The 19,273-nt window shown below is 41.1% G+C and overlaps 1 protein-coding gene across 1 annotated transcript in view; it reads left to right on the top strand.

Moving 5' to 3' along the window:
- Positions 1 to 1,084: 1,084 nt before the first annotated feature.
- The window catches only part of LOC124595777 (N-acetylglucosamine-6-sulfatase-like), a 107,018-nt gene continuing 88,829 nt past the window's right edge, over positions 1,085 to 19,273 (top strand). Inside the window, exon 1 of the mRNA XM_047134663.1 lies at positions 1,085 to 1,216. Within this exon, the coding sequence (XP_046990619.1) occupies positions 1,085 to 1,216 (132 nt within the window). The remainder of the gene's footprint in view (positions 1,217 to 19,273) is intronic.

The following is a 19,273-nucleotide window of genomic DNA, read 5'->3' as shown; positions in this document are numbered from 1 at the left end:
ATGCTATGATGTACCGTTGTAGCACATTAGAAGTGTTTCAGTTGAAATGTTTCTGCATTATTTCCCTTCCCCATGTCCTTGACATTAATGCTATCATGTTTGGAACTCGTACCTTAACAGATCAATGCCTTGAGGAAGTAACAAAAGAAGTAGGTCATACAAAAGATAGTGAACATCTTACAAAGATAATATAATTGCGCCGGCCGGAGTGGCCGAACGGTTCTAGGCGCTTCAGTCTGGAACTGCGCGACCGCTACGGTCGCAGGTTCGAATCGTGCCTCGGGTATGGATGTGTGTGATGTCCTTAGGTTACTTAGGTTTAAGTAGTTCTAAGTTCTAGGGGACTAATGACCTTAGAATTTAAGTCCCATAGTGCTCAGAACCATTTTTGAATATAATTGCGATTTATTCTTCAAAATTGAAAACATTATTGTTTCATGTTTTACGTGCAAGAATCTTCTGTATCACCATTGTCGTAATTCACAATAGAAAAGTAATTTTGTTAACAGAAGCAAAACAAGAAAAATACTTATATGTCGTTATAAGCTCACTCTGATTACTACATTTCTGCTAAGTAAAGCTGTGATCGTCTTGCAGTTTGAGATGGCTCCTTGCCAGTGAATTCTTGTGCTACTATTGTCTAACACCTGGACGACAAGCATGCGCACCTACGTCAATCCTCATTTTAGAACATGGAATACGAAGTTTGCCTTAGTGTCATAGTCATCCCGAAATTAGAGTGAAGTGTGTTGGTGAAACCACGAGACACTAAATCGGGGTGGTCTGATGGGAATTTGAAAACCACTCTTCCCAAATACACGCACGGTGACTTAATGCAGCCTTTCAGTCGATCGTGTCGCAGTTCACATACTGAAGGCCTTGATAAGAGTTTTCTTTCCTTCATCGCAAAATGAAAACAACTGTTAAAATCCGCTACACAGATCCATTAGGGCAGTTTGTTTAAACTACTATGTTCGCCATCCACTCTTATCACGTAAAACGCCTCTTATCTTTTGATTGCAGTCGGATGAGAGGTATTTAAAAGCTGTTCTGCCTGTAAAAAGGCTAGTTTCATAAGATCACAATGGTCAAGCCGGCTGGCAGTGTTTTCCTAAAACTGGTTGCCTTCGCCCTGCTGCTGCAATGGGGTGGGGCAAACAAACCGAATTTCGTCATCATACTCACGGACGACCAGGATATCACACTTGGCGGCATGGTATGTAAAATGTTATTTTGACGTTAACTACTTGTCAACCAAGTGAAGTTATCAATCGTAAAATTTGAGTTACATTTCTGAAACTGGTGGATAACAGGCTAATCCCGCAGCATTTACTAGTTACACGTTAACTGCCATAGTTAATTTTATAGTAATATTGTCATTATATATATTTGACAATAGTACTACAAAATTAAAACGCAGAAAAATGTTACAGTTTCGTCTTAGGCCTAACTTTTTGGTGAGTATAGGTAATATTATTTACTTGTTTCTTGACATTTTACGGCCTTCATTGGACCACCCTAGCCTACCTTATACAAAGAATTTTTCAGTTTCCTCTCAGCCCAGTCTTCTTCATTTTCTCGGATCTCATCCTTCTTTCTTCATCGGAAATCACCCTTCCTATTGTCTGTTTGTTGATTCTCGTTTGCAGTCTGGTTTGTTTGTCTGTGAGTTTCCTGATTTTGTCAGCTTTGTTTCTTAGGCCTTCCAATGTAATCTGTAGCTCATCCATATCCTCCTTGATTTCTGTAATCCACTTAATGTTGCACTTACTATTCCACAATTTTCCTGTTATTCTCCTGATGATCCTGTTCTCTGGTGTTCTGATTAGATGTCCGAAAAATGAAATGCGTTTCTTCCTGATTGTACTTGTTACCAGTTCTATTTCCTAGTGGGCTGTTTCATTTGTAGCTACTCTCCAGTGTTCACCTTTCTGGTACGATTTGTTGATGCACGTTCTGATGATTCTTCACTCTATTTTGAGTATTTTGTCTATTTGTGCAGCGCTAGTTGTTCTGAAGATGGTTTCACTTGCGTATGTTATTTCTCGTTGAGTGACTGTTTTGCAGTGTTTTAATTTTGTTGTTATTGACAGGCTCTTTTTGTTGTAGGTGTTCTTGGTGATATATTGTGCTCATTTTGTTTATTCTGTTATGCCATGTTGGCTTTTCATTGAGGTTATATGTTATGATTTCTCCCAGACATTTAAATTTATCTACAATTTTCATTTCTTGGTTTCCTATGTTTGTAAGTGGTGGGTCTGTTGTGGATTGGCAAGAGAGCCAACCCACTATGAGAGGAAGCCGAAAGGCACGTGTTTTAGCTCACGCAGGCTGCTGGTGGTGGTGGTTAATGTTTAACGTCCCGTAGACAACGAGGTCATTAGAGACGGAGCTCATGCTCGGGTTAGGGAAGGATTGGGAAGGAAATCGGCCGTGCCCTTTCAAAGGAACCATCCCGGCATTTGCCTGAAGCGATTTAGGGAAATCACGGAAAACCTAAATCAGGATGGCTGGAGACGGGATTGAACCGTCGTCCTCCCGAATGCGAGTCCAGTGTGCTAACCACTGCGCCACCTCGCTCGGTTCACGCAGGCTGGCGTGAGGTCTGGCACAGGACAAGGATGTTAGACTTTAGCAAAAAAGGACGTAGCTGTTGGAATACTTAACTTTAATCCGTAAATGGTGAACATCGCTCTTGACGGTACATGTTTTACAGCATCAATAGTAACTGGTAATGGCGCCTTGCTAGGTCGTAGCAAATGACGTAGCTGAAGGCTATGTTAGCTATCGTCTCGGCAAATGAGAGCGTATTTTGTCAGTAAACCATCGCTAGCAAAGTCGGCTGTACAACTGGGGCGAGTGCGGCGCTCGGTCTGCAATCACTGATAGTGGCGACACGCGGGTCCGACGTATACTACCGGACCGCGGCCGATTTAAAGGCTACCACCTAGCAAGTGTGGTGTCTGGCGGTGACACCACAAGGTCAGTTAACATGATGACTGTTTTTTCAAAGGATATTCCAAGACCAATTTTCTGTGCTGTTTCCTGTAGTGAGATATCTTGTTGTTTGGTTTCCTGAATACTGTTGGACAAGAGAGCAAGGTCATCAGCAAATCCTAGACAATTTAAACTTATATTGTCTTTGGGTCTTCCAATTTGGATGTTCTTTGGGTTAATCTTGCACCATTCCTTCATTATGTATTCTAAAGCACAGTTGAACAGCAGGGGTGCCAAGCAATCTCCTTGTCTTAAACCTGTTTTTATAATGAATGGCTCAGAAAGTTCCCCCCTGAACTTGATACAGTGTTGGTTAAGGTGAGTTCTATCAATTTGATTAATTTTGTATGGAGCCCAAATACCTTAAGATTTTTAACATTGAAGGTTATTACAAGAGGTTTATTTCATTTCTTGTAATATGCTATGGCTAATTTTAAAGTGATGATCTGTTCTGCACAGCTTCTCCAAGGTCTGAAGCCTCCTTGGTATTCACCTAATTCTTCCTCTAGTTGCTCTTTGATCCTCTTGTATAGGATTCTGGAGAAAATCTTGTATGTGCAGTCTAAGAGAGAGAGATACCTCTGTAATTATCTGGGTTGCTTTTATCTCCTTTTTTGTGGAGTGGGTGGATTGTGGCTGAGGTCCAATGTCTGGGAAACTTTTCTGTGTCCAGGTTCTTGTTAGACCTATGTTTAAGGATGTTCGAACTGTATCACTGACATATTTCCACATTTCTGCAAATACTTTGTCTTCTCCGGTTTCCTTATTATTTGTCTCTCTGAGTGCCGTTTCCACATCTTGGATTGTTGGAGGATTTATGAGAGCAGGTAGAATCTTGATGGGTGTATCTGTATTAATTGCTAAAAATTCCTGGGTTTTCACAATTCAAAAGTTTACTGAATGCTTTTGCCATGATTTCGGCATTTTCCTGGTCATTATGTGTCGTTTTCCTATCTTCCCTTTTCAGCATTAACGTGGGAGGGGCAAATTTTTGTAATTGTCTTCCAAACATTTTGTAAAAGTCTCTGGAATTTATTTTATGGTAAATTTGTACTACTGAGTTGATTAGATCATTCTGTGATTGTTTCTTGGTTTGCCTGATAATTTGTGTGAACTTTTTCCTGATATTTTTGAGGTTAGTTGCATTTTCTTCTGTTTTGTGTGTTTGAAATTTTAAACATGAGTGATGTCTTTCTTCATGAATTTTGTCGCATTATCAGTTCCCCCAGCATGTCTTTTATGTGGGTTCAATAGGGCTAAATTTTCTGCTTGTTGCCTGAGAATTTGAACCAGTTCTTCTAAATTATCTGTCAGTTTTATGTTTTGTGTGATTTCTCTATCATTTCTAATTAATTGGTGGGGATCGAAGTTCCTCTCCTGTTTATTGCATTTTGGTTTCTATTTTAGTTGTGTGAACTCAATTTTTATTTTGACAATGTAATGATCTGAACCTGTATCTACCCCTCTTAATACTTTAACATTGTAGATTTCTCTGTGGAAGAATTTGTCCATAAATACATGATCCAGCTGCCATTCTCCTTTTCTGCAACCAGGATGTTTCCAAGTTTTAAATTTGTTTGGCCTCCTTTTTAAGATCAGTTTGTGTTCCCTAGATAGTTCAACAAGTCTTTGGCCATTCTTATTTGTTTGTTTATGTGGAGCCCATTTCGCAATGATATCCCGGTATTTCCTTTCTCTTCCAAGTTGGGCATTGAAGTCCCCTAACAGGATCTTAACATTGTTAATATTTACTTGGTTTATTGTTTGGTCAAGGGGATCTCAAAACTTTTCCACTTCTTTCCTAGTCTTTGATAGAAAATTCTTTTCATTAGTAGGGGCATGGGCTTTAATGATGGTATAAATTTTGTTGGATGCTTTTAAACTCAAAGTTGCAATTCTAGGGGAGATGGCTTGAAAATAGATAATCGAATCTATTATTTTCACATTGACTATAAAACCAGTTCCAAATTGGGGAGATTCTTTCATAACCCTTATTCCAGGTTTCCCATATTCATTACATAACGTAATATTATATTGAATAAATCCTGATTAATTGCATATGACAGCAAAATATCAGCTGTACTGCAAATTTGAGACAGCTGCAACACACACATCAGTATGTATTATTAAGGTTTATATTTTTCCTGCTAATGAATATAAAAATAAATACCATAATCTCAAAACGTATGGCTTATATAAAATTTCTTTAGATTTTATTTGACAGAGGATAAATGAAATCATTGAAGATGGCGAAACTTCACTGGATGTTAAACACGAAGAATAAGCGTTAGCTCAAATCAAAACCACATAACCATAACTACATATAATTTTTCTAGGATTGCGCAACATAAAAATAATGATTGCTATAATAGCTATGGTTCGTTTACATGTTTATACGTCACACATGTCTGAATAGTATTCGTGATTTTAACAGATTTTTTCAGCTTCTAAATATCTCTGTTTGTTTAATAAGAATTTTGAACACAATAAGAATTTCACAATAAACGAATGCATCGTCACGTGATATTTTCGGCAGCTTTTCATGTTACGTCCATTTTTTTTTTTTCATCGATGACATGATTCTTTGAGTTGAAAATCTATCGCAGATGCTCCAAGGCATTCGTCACACTAGCTATGAGCTCGAAATCTGTGGTGGAGTAAGTATTGTTACTACTTTCAACCGATCTCATTACAGGGCGAATAGGTAAATTGCGTTAAAAACCACGCAAATGTTTGTGTGAGCCTAAGCTGTAGAAGCCAGTATGACATTCAGTAAAAGTGTTTTGGTGATTGTCTATGTTGTGATGTACTACGAACATTAATCTTTGGCCTACTGGAGGCAGCTCCCATCTAATGCAACAAGCGATGTACAGTAACACCGGCATGCGTCTTCCCGGGAATTTGTCGCTTCGATTATCACATTACCGGGTACCCCGTGCGGTGATACAGATTCGGTGACAAGATCGAAGAGGAAGGAGTACAAGTCTTTCATTGATGCAGAAATTTTATTCTTTTCTATTCACTGCCACTGGCGGATGGTTCGCACGCCGGAACCTTGAACCTCCACTGTTTACACCTTTCCCGACGGCACCTGTCTCTTATCATTGCTCTCTGTTCCTTCTAGCGAGATCTTTATCACAGCGACCGGAGGAGCAGCTTATAATGACCACAGTAGGACCTTGGCTATCAATCGTTGACAAGCGCCGCGGGAAGTGGCGCAGTGGTCAAAAAGCACTATTGTAGCGTCTACTGCGTTTTCCTTGTTTTTCGTAAACAACTTGAGGTGAATGTCAGGTTTATGCCTTAAACAAAACCGACTACTACACGAGCTTGCTCCATCACGTGCAAGATCGACAGGACGCTGAACTGTCATTGATCCTCGACTCGGACTGTATGCAGTTAGATGGGGTAGCTCTCACCGAAAATATGGAGAGGAGAACACAGTATCAGTACCATTGTAGACCAATAAGTGTAGAAATAACCCTTAACATAAAAATAAAGCTGTCAACTCGGAGGTTGGTTTAAATTCCAACGCTTTACTAGTAATGGTTCAGTTCGGAATGTACTGCCATCGCATTCCTCCGAATTTTGAACTGACAAATCCACCAAGTACCGTGGACGCCCGTAAAGGTTTATCGAAGAAGAGGCAATGGTTTAAATTACCATCCTTGATACAACTGATTCGGGAGTATGGAATGTTTAAGACTTAAAGTTGACAGGTATCCGCTTAATACTATTGAAGTAGATCAGTTTGATACCTACATGTTGATCAGTTTTAATAAGTATAAGCGAAACGCATCTTTTTATGTTGTTAATATGAATATTAGTTCAGCGCTCTGAAATTACATCCTTCTTACGAGTAAATCCAATGAGTTATTAAAAAAATTCACTCGTATGCTAATGTTACTTTGACACTGAAAACAAAAAAAAATGAAATAGAAAAAAATTAAACGATGAAAATAGTGTGCTGTACAGCAACCAAAATAACCAGCAAGAAATGCTAAATTAATACTTCTGAAAGGGAAGAAAGAGAAAACAAACTTTAAAAAACACGCTTATTCAACTTTTATGTCACCTTTAACACTTTTTTTACTTACGAAACTTCACATCTGACCATCGCAATGGATTTACCGCTTTATTATTTTCACCTTTTATTATTTAATGTTGACTTTCATCAATAAAGCTGAATAAAATGCGTTTCAGATCTTTTTGTGTTCTTTGGGTATTTTGACCCAGGAGCAGCATTCGACTAGATGAATGTGGGAAACCTTCCAAAAACACCCTGCAACTGGTCGGTTCAAGCCTGGTATTGAATCAAGATGATGGTTGTCTCCCCAGTTTGATACACTGTACAGCCATGCCCATGGACTGTAGAATTTGTAACGTTATGCCTACATGTTGCAGCGTGTCACACCCCACAGACTTTGAGTATGTTCCAATTGCAGAGGATGACATGTTTTTCGACGTCGAAATCATAAACTTTTTCCCTCTCTTCTCTATCGATGCATCTCGGTTCATAGATGTATAGACATCCACCTACAGTATTGTATGTCAGTGTCCTTTAGGGTCTATTGCAATAGCTATGCCGTGTTGAAAGGGATGTAGAACTAGGAAGCTGTTGGTGCAGTTCTTTGGCCACAGACAAATGGGAAACAGCTGTTGTGACAAAGTTGTGTAGTAGTGAGTGCGCAGGGAGCGGGCAGCTTGCGGGGATTAGGTACTATACCTACAATGTTACTGTGACGCTTTTGCAGCGGATTCTGGGAATGTCGCCTCCTAGTTTACGTGTTGCTACTGGTGAAGATGAGGTGTAGATGAAACAAGCCCAGCCTCTTTCTCGCAGTGCAGGCAACACACTGGAATCAACATCGCAGTGACAGTGTATATTAGAATGCTAAGGCATGTTGTATTGTTTAGTAGCTACGGTTGGCAATAGACGAAAACACTTCAGTAAGGGGAAGGGTGTCCATTTGAGGATTGTGGACGTATTTGGGGCAGGTACCATCCCCGAATATAACTTCATGCTTTTGCAATGGATGCAGGGAGTGGAAACACCTAATCGTGGTCTATATGTCATGATGCGGGAGGGAAAGGAGGGGGGAGAGGTGCGGGGTGGGGGGAGATGTTGGATGACAGAAGCCTTGCATCTTTCTCGCACTGCTCGCAGCACACTAGAATCAACACTGCAGTCACAGTGCCTACTGAAATGCTACGGTGTGTTGTATTATTTAGCAGTTAAGGTTTGCAACGGGCCGAAACATGTCATACTGCCTCCAATTTCATACTTACTCCGACTTCCGCCGATTCCATCCTTCGCAGAAATGGGCCAGTTTATACACCGAGGTGCCGGCCGGAGTGGCCGATCGGCTCTAGGCGCTACAGTCTGGAAACGCGCGACCGCTACGGTCGCAGGTTCGAATCCTGCCTCGGGCATGGATGTGTGTGATGTCCTTAGGTTAGTTAGGTTTAAGTAGTTCTAAGTTCTAGGGGACTGATGACCTAAGAAGTTAAGTCCCATAGTGCTCAGAGCCATTTTAACCATTTTTTATACACCGAGGTGACAAAATTATTGGGATTGCGATATGCAAATATACAGATGGCGGTAGGTATCGCGTACACAAAGCACAAAGGGGCAGTGCATTGGAAGAGCTGTCATTTGTACTCAGGTTATTCATGTGGAAAAATTATCGAAGTGATTATGGCCACATGACGGGAATTAACAGACACTGAGCGCGGAATGGTACTTGGAGTTAGACGCGTGGGACACTCCATCTGGAAATGGATGGGGAAATTCAATATTCCGAGATCCACAGTGTAAAGAGTCTGCTGCGAATACCAAATTTCGAGCATTGCCACTCACTAAGGACAACGCAGTGGACGACGGCCTTCACTTAACGACCGAGAGCAAGCTTGCCAATTTTTTACTGTTTTTGTGGAATTTAAAAAAAAAAACACAAAAGAGCAGTGGTATTTGCGTAGATTTGTCACTGCTAACACACAAGCAACACTGCATGAAGTAACCGCAGAAATCAATGTGGGACGTACGACAAACGAAATCGTTAGGACGGCGCGGCCAGATTTGGCGTTAATGGGCTATGGCAGCAGACGACGAATGCGAGTGTTTTCGCTAACAGCACATTACCTACAGCGACTCTTCCGGGCTCGTGGTTATATCGGTTGGACCTTAGACAATTGGAAAACTGTGGCCTAGTCAGATGAGTCCCGATTTCAGTTGGTAAGAGCTTATGACGGGGTTCCAGTGCGGCGCAGATCCCACTAAGTCATGGATCCAAGTTGCCGACCAAGCATTGTGCAAGTTGGTGGTGGTTTCATAATGGTATGGACTGTGTTTACATGGAATGGACTGTGTCCTCTGGTCCAACTGAACTAATCATTGACTGGAAATGGTTATGCCCGGCTGCCTGAAAACAATTTGTAGCCATTCATCGACTTCATGTTCCCAATCAACCAGTGGCGGATTTAAAAATTTGGCGCCCCTAGGCACACCATATTATATGCGCCCGTTCTCGCTTCCCGCGCACTGGGTCCTGGGTTCGATTATCGGCGGGGTCAGGGATTTTCCCTGTCTCGAGATGACTGGATGTTGTTGTGTTGTCTTCACCATCATCATCATTCATCCCCATTTCGGTCGGAGGAAGGCAATGGCAAACCACCTCCGCTATGACCTTGCCTAGTCGGCGGTGCGCGTCTCCCGCATCGTTCCCTACGCTCATCATCATCCTCCCCAAAAGAAACATGTTTTAAATAATAACTATTACCCGATCACTTCACAATTGCCGTTTTGGATGGGAGCGCTGTGAGCTGTTTCCGCATTCTCCCATTCGTTGTTCTGAAGGACGCGTCAGCGGTCTAGTCGCGCTCAATAAAAATGTAATATGGTTCCTGAACTGTACATGGTGTACGGCAGTGGATAAAACAAACTTAAAACTGCATTGTGTTAACACATTCTTCTGTCGAAAGACAACAGAAACGAACACAAGGAAAATAACTTTTCTTTTATGGCCTAAAAATTCAGCAGAGCGTGTAGCAGACAACGAATTTTTGTTATACACTCACTTTTAATATGTTCTTTTACACGAAACCGTTGAAAATGAACATAAAAAGTTGTGTTACGATCTAAAAATTCAAGCGAACGTGTCATACATTAGAAATTAATACGTACTTTTGCAGAGATGTGTTCAAAATTAAAATTAAACTGTCGTTTTACGATCTAATAACTTGCATGTGTAGCAGATAAAAAAACCACGTTCGGTATAAATAAGTGAATCTATAGGAAAGCGTAAGAAATGGAAATGAAATAGGATTTCCGTGCACGAACTAATAACTAAATACAGACGAACAAACACAGAACTGGATTTGCTATTACATAATTTTACAGACAAGTGTGGAAAAATCTAATCTAATAGTTAACGTGTAAAGCATTAGGGTCTATGTAGCTAGATGCTGCATAATAAATGTACACAATACCTTTAATCCATGTAAGGGCTGAACAGTTTTGTACTGCAGCTATTGTCCTCACCATGGCTCTTTCTAACGGTATTAACAAAGCTTTTACGTATTTATTGACAGAACTGAACTACGTTATTTATTAACACTTTTTCATCTGAGCGTACTCTCCGATAACGTGTAATGCCGCGATAACTATACGTTTCATCAGACACCAAGAATACGCATCAGTTATAATATACTATAGTGTCAGTATGCCTTGACTGTACAGCGCCGAGCGGCCTGGGTCATTCGGGTAATGTTTACCATTGTCGGGCGCCTTCGGTCACGTCTGCACGTAAACGAGGTTTAGTTCCGCGTTCTGCCATCGACAATTGTAAAATAAACAGGTAATAGGTAACTTCCTGGCAGATTAAAACTGTGTGCCGGACCGAGACTCGAACTCGGGACCTTTGCCTTTCGCGGGCAAGTGCTCTACCAACTGAGCTACCCAAGCACAACTCAGGCCCGGTCCTCACAGCTTTACTTCTGCCAGTATCTCGTCTCCTACCTTCCAAACTTTACAGAAGCTCTCCTGCGAAACTTGCAGAACTAGCACTCCTGAAAGAGAGGATATTGCGGAGACATGGCTTAGCCACAGCCTTGGGGTTGTTTCCAGAATGAGATTTTGACTCTGCAGCGGAGTGTGCGCTGATATGAAACTTCCTGGCAGATTAAAAGTTTTAATCTGCCAGGAAGTTTCATATCAGCGCACACTCCGCTGCAGAGTGAAAATCTCATTAAAGTAATACGTAGTTTGTAAATCCAATGAATGTGCTCTAAGTTATAATAAAAATCACTTTATAATCTTAAATTTTTAAAACTAAAATGAATAAATGAACAAACTCTCCAGTCAGCAAAGTTTGCGTCTGGCTTTGACGTCAGAAAATTCGTTGATCATATCTACATAGTTCAGACGGTTATCAGTTAGAAGGTCGGTTTCGATGGGAAGAATGGACAAGGCGTTCAATCTCTCCGCAGACAACGTAGAACTTAGGTACGGTTTCAGTCTTTTAAGAGCCGAAAATAGCGTTCTGCTGAACAACTTGTGCCATACATAGAAATATTCTAAGAGTAATGTCAACATTCGTAAAAACGTACTGTAACGTCTCTTCTCGTAAATATTTACTCATTTCGACTGGTATATAACTAATCTCAGAAGATTTATGAAGTTCCGCGAAATGTACACATTCACTAGGGAAGGAAGGCTCTAAATCTGTGTCATATGACGCTTGGAGTTTTGCTGCACGTTCAGCAATATCGTCAGGTGAACTGTTCTTAAGGTTATTGAAAACTGTGAAGGAGTTCAACAGTGTTCTAAAGCTTTCCTTCCTCCTCACTATGCCGGAATTCAAGTTGTGGAGTACTGGGCGAAATGTTTCGACTCTAAATTTTTCCCTTCCAGTCAGAAAATCTTCTTCAGAGTGCACTTCTTCGTCATAATGAAGTTTGCGTTTTCGTGATCTTTTATAGGTGCATTCATAGTCTACATCAGTCACAATCTCCTTGGGTTTATTTTCATAATAGTCGAACATGCCATGAATAGATGCAATAAATCCTACAAGTGATTCATATAATTCATGCATTATTTTAGTATGATCAATATTTACACTTTGCATTTTCATATTTACACTACTAAATCTCTGGAGTATGTCCTTCCAAACTGTCATCATGAATACTGTTTCTAGTCTGCTGAGTTGATTCAATAAATCTGAAGCCTCATTTCGCATTGGCATTGCGTGCGAGGGCATTGATAGTGCCCTCCCAGTTTTCATATAGACTTACACACATGTTTCCTCTCTTGCTGACCAACGTGTTTCTGACAAACTTTTTACCGCTTTGCTTCCTGGTTTCAAGAAAGAAAGAAGTTTATCCCAGCGCTGTGTAGAAGCAGAAAAAAAATTATAAAGGTTTTGCACTATATCGAAAAATGAAAATGCTTCTCGACAACTGCTTGCAACACTAGTGCCGACTAAATTCGAAGAATGTGCTGCACAAGGCACGTAATGCGCGCTCGGATTTCGTTCTTTAATGTGTGCCTGCATACCAGTGTAGGTTCCTGACATATTGCTTGCATTGTCATATGACTGGCCTCTACTGTCAGTAACATCAATGGAATTTGTAGACAAGACTTTTAATACGGCCTCAGCTAAGTTTTCGGACTTGTGTCATATGTTTGGTAAAAGCAGAAGAAAACATTCAACAGGTTCACCATTCTCGTTCACATATCTTAATATGAAAGATAATTGATCAATATGTGAAATGTCCGCAGTAGAATATACTATTATAGAGAAATATTTGGCGTTTTACTTCACTTATGAAAATTTTTTTTATTCCTTCAGAAAGAAGCTCTATTATTTCATCACAGATTATTGAAGAATGATAACTTGTGTGTCCCTGCCCTGGATTTCCATATCGTTCATTGTGCTCTGCGAGCAAAGGATCAAACTCGGCTATTAGTTCAAGAGACATCATAAATTGACCATTATGTAATGAATGGAATCTTCCAATGTGTCCACGTAGGGGAAGTCCACGACTACATCTACATCTGCGTGATTACTCTGCTATTCACAACAAAATGCCTGGTAGAGCGTTCAATGAATCACCTTTAAGCTGTCTCTCTACCGTTCCACTATCGAACGGCACGCGGGAAAAACGAGCATTTAAATTTTTCTGTGCGAGCCCTGATTTCTCATATTTTATCGTGATGATTATTTCTCCCTATGTAGGTGGGTGCCAACTGAATGTTTTCGCAATCGTAGGAGAAAACTGGTGATTGAAACTTCATGAGAAGATCCCGTCGCAACGAAAAACGCCTTTGTTTTAATGATTGCCACTCCAATTCACGTATCATGTCTGTGACACTATCTCCCCTATTTCGCGATAATACAAAACGAGCTGCCCTTCTTTGTACTTTTTCGATGTCTCCGTCAGTCCCACCCGATGCGGATCCCACACCGCACAGCAATACTCCAGAATAGGGCGGACAAGCGTGGTGTAAGCAGTCTCTTTAGTAGACCTGTTGCACCTCCTAAGTGTTCTGCCAATGAATCGCAGTTTTTGGTTTGCTCTACCCACAATATTATTTATGTGATCGTTCCAATTTAGGTTATTTGTAATTGTAATCCATCAGTGTTTAGATGAATTTACAGCCTTCAGATTTGTATGACTTATTGCGTAATCGAAATTTAGCTGAATTCTTTTAGTACTCATGTGAATAACTTTACACTTTTCCTTATGCAGGGTCAATTGCCACTTTTCGCACCATACAGATATCTTATCTAAATCATTTTGCAAGTCGTTTTGATCATCTGATGACTTTACAAGATGGTAAATGACAGCATCATTTGCAAACAATCTAAGACGGCTACTCAAATTGTCTCCTATGTTGCTAATATAGATCAGGAACAATACAGGGCCTATAACATTTCCTTGGGGAACGCCGGATATTACTTCTGTTTTACTCGATGACTTCCCGTCTATTACTACGAACTGTGACCTTTCTGACAGGAAATCACGAATCCAGTCGCACAACTGAGGCGATACTCCGTAGGCACGCAGTTTGGTTAGAACACGCTTGTGAGGAACGGTGTCGAAAGCCTTCTGGAAATATAAAAATATGGAATCAATTTGACATCCCCTGTCGATAGCACTTATTACTTCATGAGTATAAAGAGCTGGTCGTGTTTCACAAGAACGATATTTTCTGAAACCGTGCTGACTATGTGTCACTAAATCGTTTTCTTCGAGGTACTTCGCTACTGCAAATCGACATTAGTGATATAGTCCTGTAATTCAGCGGATTACTTCTACTTCCCTTTTTGGGTATTGGTGTGACTTGAGCAATTTTCCAGTCTTTAGGTACGGATCTTTCTGTGAGCGAGTGGTTGTATATAACTGCTAAATATGGAGCTATTTTATCAGCATGCTGTGAGAGGAACCTGACTGGTATACAATCTGGACCACAGGCCTTGCCTTTATTAAGTGATTTCAGTTGCTTCGTTACACCGAGGATTTCTACTTCTATGTTTTTTCTCTTTTTGGCAGTTTTTCTTGACGGGAATTTAGGAATATTTACATCATCTTCTTTGGTGAAGGAGTTTCGGAAAACCGTGTTTAGTAACTCTGCTTTAGTGGCACTGTTATCAGTGACTTCAACGTTGTTATCGCGTAGTGAAGGTATCGATTGCGTCTTGCCACTGGTGTGCTTTATGTATTGCCAGAACCTCTCTGGGTTTTCTGCCAGGTTTCGAGACAGAATTTGGTTGTGGAAATTATTAAAAGCATCTCGCATTGAAGTAAGTGCCATATTTCGAACTTCTGTAAAACTTTGCCATCTTGGGGATTTTGCGTTCTTTTAAATTTGACGTGCTTTTTTCGTTGCTTCTGTAACAACGGTCTGACCCGTTTTGTGTACCATGGGGGATCAGTATCATTACTTATTAATTTATTGCTGTCTTTACTATCTCTTTGAAAACATTCCACATCCTTTCTAAACTTACATGATCTGATCGGAAGGAGTGAAGACTGTCTCTTAAAAAGGCGTTAAGAGCATTTTTGTCAGCTTTTTTAAATAGATATACTTTGCGTTTCTTTTTGATGGTTGTAGGTGTTACGGTATTCAGCCTAGCACCAACTGCCTTGTGGTCGCTAATCCCTGTATTCGTCACAATACTCACTATTTGTCCAGAATTATTTGTTATTAAAAGGTCAAGTATGCTTTCGCAACCATTTACGCTTCGAATGGGCTCATGAACGAATTGTTCAAAATAATTTTCTGAGAAAGCATTCAGTACAATTTCGGATGACGTTTTATGCCTGCCGCCGGCTTTAAACGTATAATTTTTCCAGCATATCGAGGGTAGATTGAAGTCACCACCGACTATAATTGTATGAGCGGGGTACTTATTTGAAATGAGACTCAAGTTTTCTTTGAATTGTTCAGCAACTATATCTTCTGAGTCGGGGGGTCGGTAAAACGATCCAATTAATACTTTAGTCCGATTGTCAGGTATAACCTCTACCCATACTATTTCACATGAACTATCTACTGCAGTTTCGCTACAAGGCAAACTACCTCTGACAGCAATAAATACTCCACCACCAACTGTATTTAATCTATCCTTTCTGAACACTGTTAGTTCGTTTGAAAAAATTTCGGTTTAACTTATTTCCGGCTTTAGCCAGCTCTCTGTAACTACAACTATTTGAGCTTCAATGCTTTCTATTAGGGCTTGGAGCTCTGGTTCTTTCCCAACACAGCTACGACAATTTACAACTACAATACCAATGGTTTCTACAACTTCCTTACTGTGTTTTACCCGCCCACTTTTAGACGGACGTCTCCTCTGTGGTTCCCTGAGACCCTCTAATCTAAAACACCGTCCAGTCCCTTCCACACAGCCCCCGCTACCCGTGTAGCCGAATCCTGTGTGTAGTGGACTCCTGACCTATTAAGCGGAACCCAGAAACCCACCACCCGATGGCGCAAGTCAAGGAATCTGCAGCCTACACGGTCACAGAACCGCCTGAGCCTCTGATTCAGACCCTCCACTCGGCTCTACACCAAAAGAGCACAGTCTGTTCTATTGACGGTGCTGCAGGTGGTGAGCTCCGCCTTAATCTCAGAAGGAAGACTGGCAGTCTTTACCATTTCTGCTAGCCACCTGAAACTAGACAGAATCTGCTCCCATCCAAAGCGACTCACGTCATTGGTACCGACATGAGCCACCACCTGCAGTTGGCTGCACCCTGTACTCTTCATGGCATCCAGAAGCGCCCTTTCCACATCCAGAATGACTCCCCCCAGAATGCACCCGGAGTGCACACTGGCTTCCTTCTCCTCCTTGGCAGCCATGTTCCTAAGGGGCCCCAGTATGCACCTAACGTTGGAGCTCCCAACTACCAGCAAACCCACCCTCTGTGAATGCCAAGACCTTACGGGTTGAGAAGCTTCCTCAGGAACAAGTTGGACGACTGCATCCAGCTCAGAGACATAGTCAGCCACAGTTAACGCCCGAAACCTGTTTGTCAAACGAACCAGGGAGGCCCTATGATCGCCCCCTCGGAAAGTTTTTCGCTGCTTGTCGGACTTTGGAATGATCTCCCATTTGACCATGGGTGAGGGGTCAACCTCAGTGCAGGCAGTACCCAGGGCAGCCACAGCAGTGGACTGAGCAGAGGACATGTGGGACGTGCTCGACGTCCCTCACATCCCCACGTTCAATCCCCCACAGTGACGCCCCTTGGCAGCAGCCTCAAGCTGTGTGATGGAAGCCAAAGCAGCCTGGAGCTGTGAGAGAAGAGTCGCCAGCTCAGCTGGCATCTGTATACAACAATCACAGTTCCTATCCATCACTGCAGTCGCTCTTGTTTGAAGCTCATAAAAATATGCAACAAACGAACAGTGTACTCTCCTTATGAGCACGGGAAATCGAAATGCTCTCTCACTTACGGTCTAACCGACACTAAGCTGTTTTAACCAAACAAACAAAATCCTGTACAATACGAGGGTCGATAGCAACGGCGGTACTGTACACACACTATTTACTTCTTTTACAACAGATGCAGTGCTGGAAATATCATCCGTACTGCTTGAACTTGAAGTTGAACCAGCAGCATTTTTTGGGAAAAATTTATCTACTCTGCCAAGCGTTTTTAGAACGTTGGCTTCTCGTTATCGCCTTTCCTTCGATAATTTCTGAAATGCTGCACCACTTAATTTTGCACATTTGCCTTTTTCACTGTTATTCATGTTAAGGCACTTACAAAATTGTCAAAACAACAGACAAAACAAAAGAAAAAAATTGTAAAAGGAAAGAAAGAAAGACTGTATCCAGTTCCGATAGTAGTACACTGCACATGAGCACAAAGCTTTTCACTTTAAATACGGCACCTGAGCACAAAGACTTTTGCTTTAAACACGGAGCGATGAATTGACCAACTTGGATTACTCGACGTATACAAACATCTCAAAAATGAGATTGACAGGAAGTGCAAAATGGTTAAGCAGGGTTGGTTAGAGGACAAATGTAACGATGTAGAGGCTTATCTCACTAGGGGTAAGATAGATACTGCCTACAGGAAAATTAAAGAGACCTTTGGAGAAAAGAGAACCACTTGTATGAATATCAAGAGCTCAGATGGAAACCCAGTTCTAAGCAAAGAAGGGAAAGCAGAAAGGTGGAAGGAGTATATAGAGGGTCTATACAAGGGCGACGTACTTGAGGACAATATTCTGGAAATGGAACAGAATGTAGATGAAGACGAAATGAGAGATACAATACTGCGTGAAGAGTTTGACAGAGCACTGAAAGACCTGAGTCGAAACAAGGCCCTGGGAGTAGACAACATCCCATTAGAACTACTGACGGCCTTGGGAGAGCCAGTCCTGACAAAATTCTACCATCTTCTGGGCAAGATGTATAAGACAGGCGAAATACCCTCAGACTTCAAGAAGAATATAATAATTCCAATCCCAAAGAAAGCAGGTGTTGACAGATGTGAAAATTACCAAACTATCAATTTAATAAGCCCTGGCTGCAAAATACTAACAAGAATTCTTTACAGACGAATGGAAAAAGTGGTAGAAGCTGACCACGGGGAAGATCAGTTTGGATTCCGTAGAAATATTGGAACACGTGAGGCAATACTGAGCTTACGACTTATCTTAGAAGAAAGATTAAGGAAAGGCAAACCTACGTTTCTAGCATTTGTAGACTTAGAGAAAGCTTTTGACAATGTTGACTGGAATACTCTCTTTCAAATTCTAAAGGTGGCAGGGGTAAAATACAGGGAGCGAAAGGCTATTTACAATTTGTACAGAAACCAGATGGCAGTTATAAGAGTCGAGGGACATGAAAGGGGAGCAGCGGTTGGGAAGGGAGTGGGACAGGGTTGTAGCCTCTCCCCGATGTTATGCAATCTGTATATTGAGCAAGCAGTAAAGGAAACAAAAGAAAAATTCGGAGTAGGTATTAAAATCCATGGAGAAGAAACAAAAACTTTGAGGTTCGCCGATGACATTGTAATTTTGTCAGAGACAGCAAAGGACCTGGAAGAGCAGTTGAATGGAATGGACAGTGTCTTGAAAGGAGGATATAAGATGAACATCAACAAAAGCAAAACGAGGATAATGGAATGTAGTCGAGTTAAGTCGGGTGATGCTGAGGGAATTAGATTAGGAAATGAGACACTTAAAGTGGTAAAGGAGTTTTGCTATTTGGGGAGCAAAATAACTGATGATGGTCGAAGTAGAGAGGATATAAAATGTAGACAGGCAATGGCAAGAAAAGCCTTTCTGAAGAAGAGAAATTTGTTAACATCGAATATTGATTTAAGTGTCAGGAAGTCGTTTCTGAAAGTATTTGTATGGAGTGTAGCCATGTATGGAAGTGAAACATGGACGATAAATAGTTTGGACAGGAAGAGAATAGAAGTTTTTGAAATGTGGTGCTACAGAAAAATACTGAAGATTAGATGGGTAGATCACGTAACTAATGAGGAGGTATTGAATAGAATAGGGGAGAAGAGGAGTTTGTGGCACAACTTGACAAGAAGAAAGGACCGGTTGGTAAGGCATGTTCTGAGGCATTAAGGGATCATAAATTTAGCATTGGAGAGCAGTGTGGAGGGTAAAAATCGTATAGGGAGACCAAAGGATGAATACATTAAGCAGGTTCAGAAGGATGTAGGTTGCAGTAAGTACTGGGAGATGAAGAAGTTTGCATATGATAGAGTAGCATCGAGAGCTGCATCAAACCTGTCTCAG

This window comes from Schistocerca americana, chromosome 2 (genome assembly GCF_021461395.2).
Source record: "Schistocerca americana isolate TAMUIC-IGC-003095 chromosome 2, iqSchAmer2.1, whole genome shotgun sequence".
In the NCBI taxonomy this organism is placed as follows: domain Eukaryota; kingdom Metazoa; phylum Arthropoda; class Insecta; order Orthoptera; family Acrididae; genus Schistocerca; species Schistocerca americana.
This window is presented reverse-complemented; position numbering and strand designations above follow the sequence as displayed.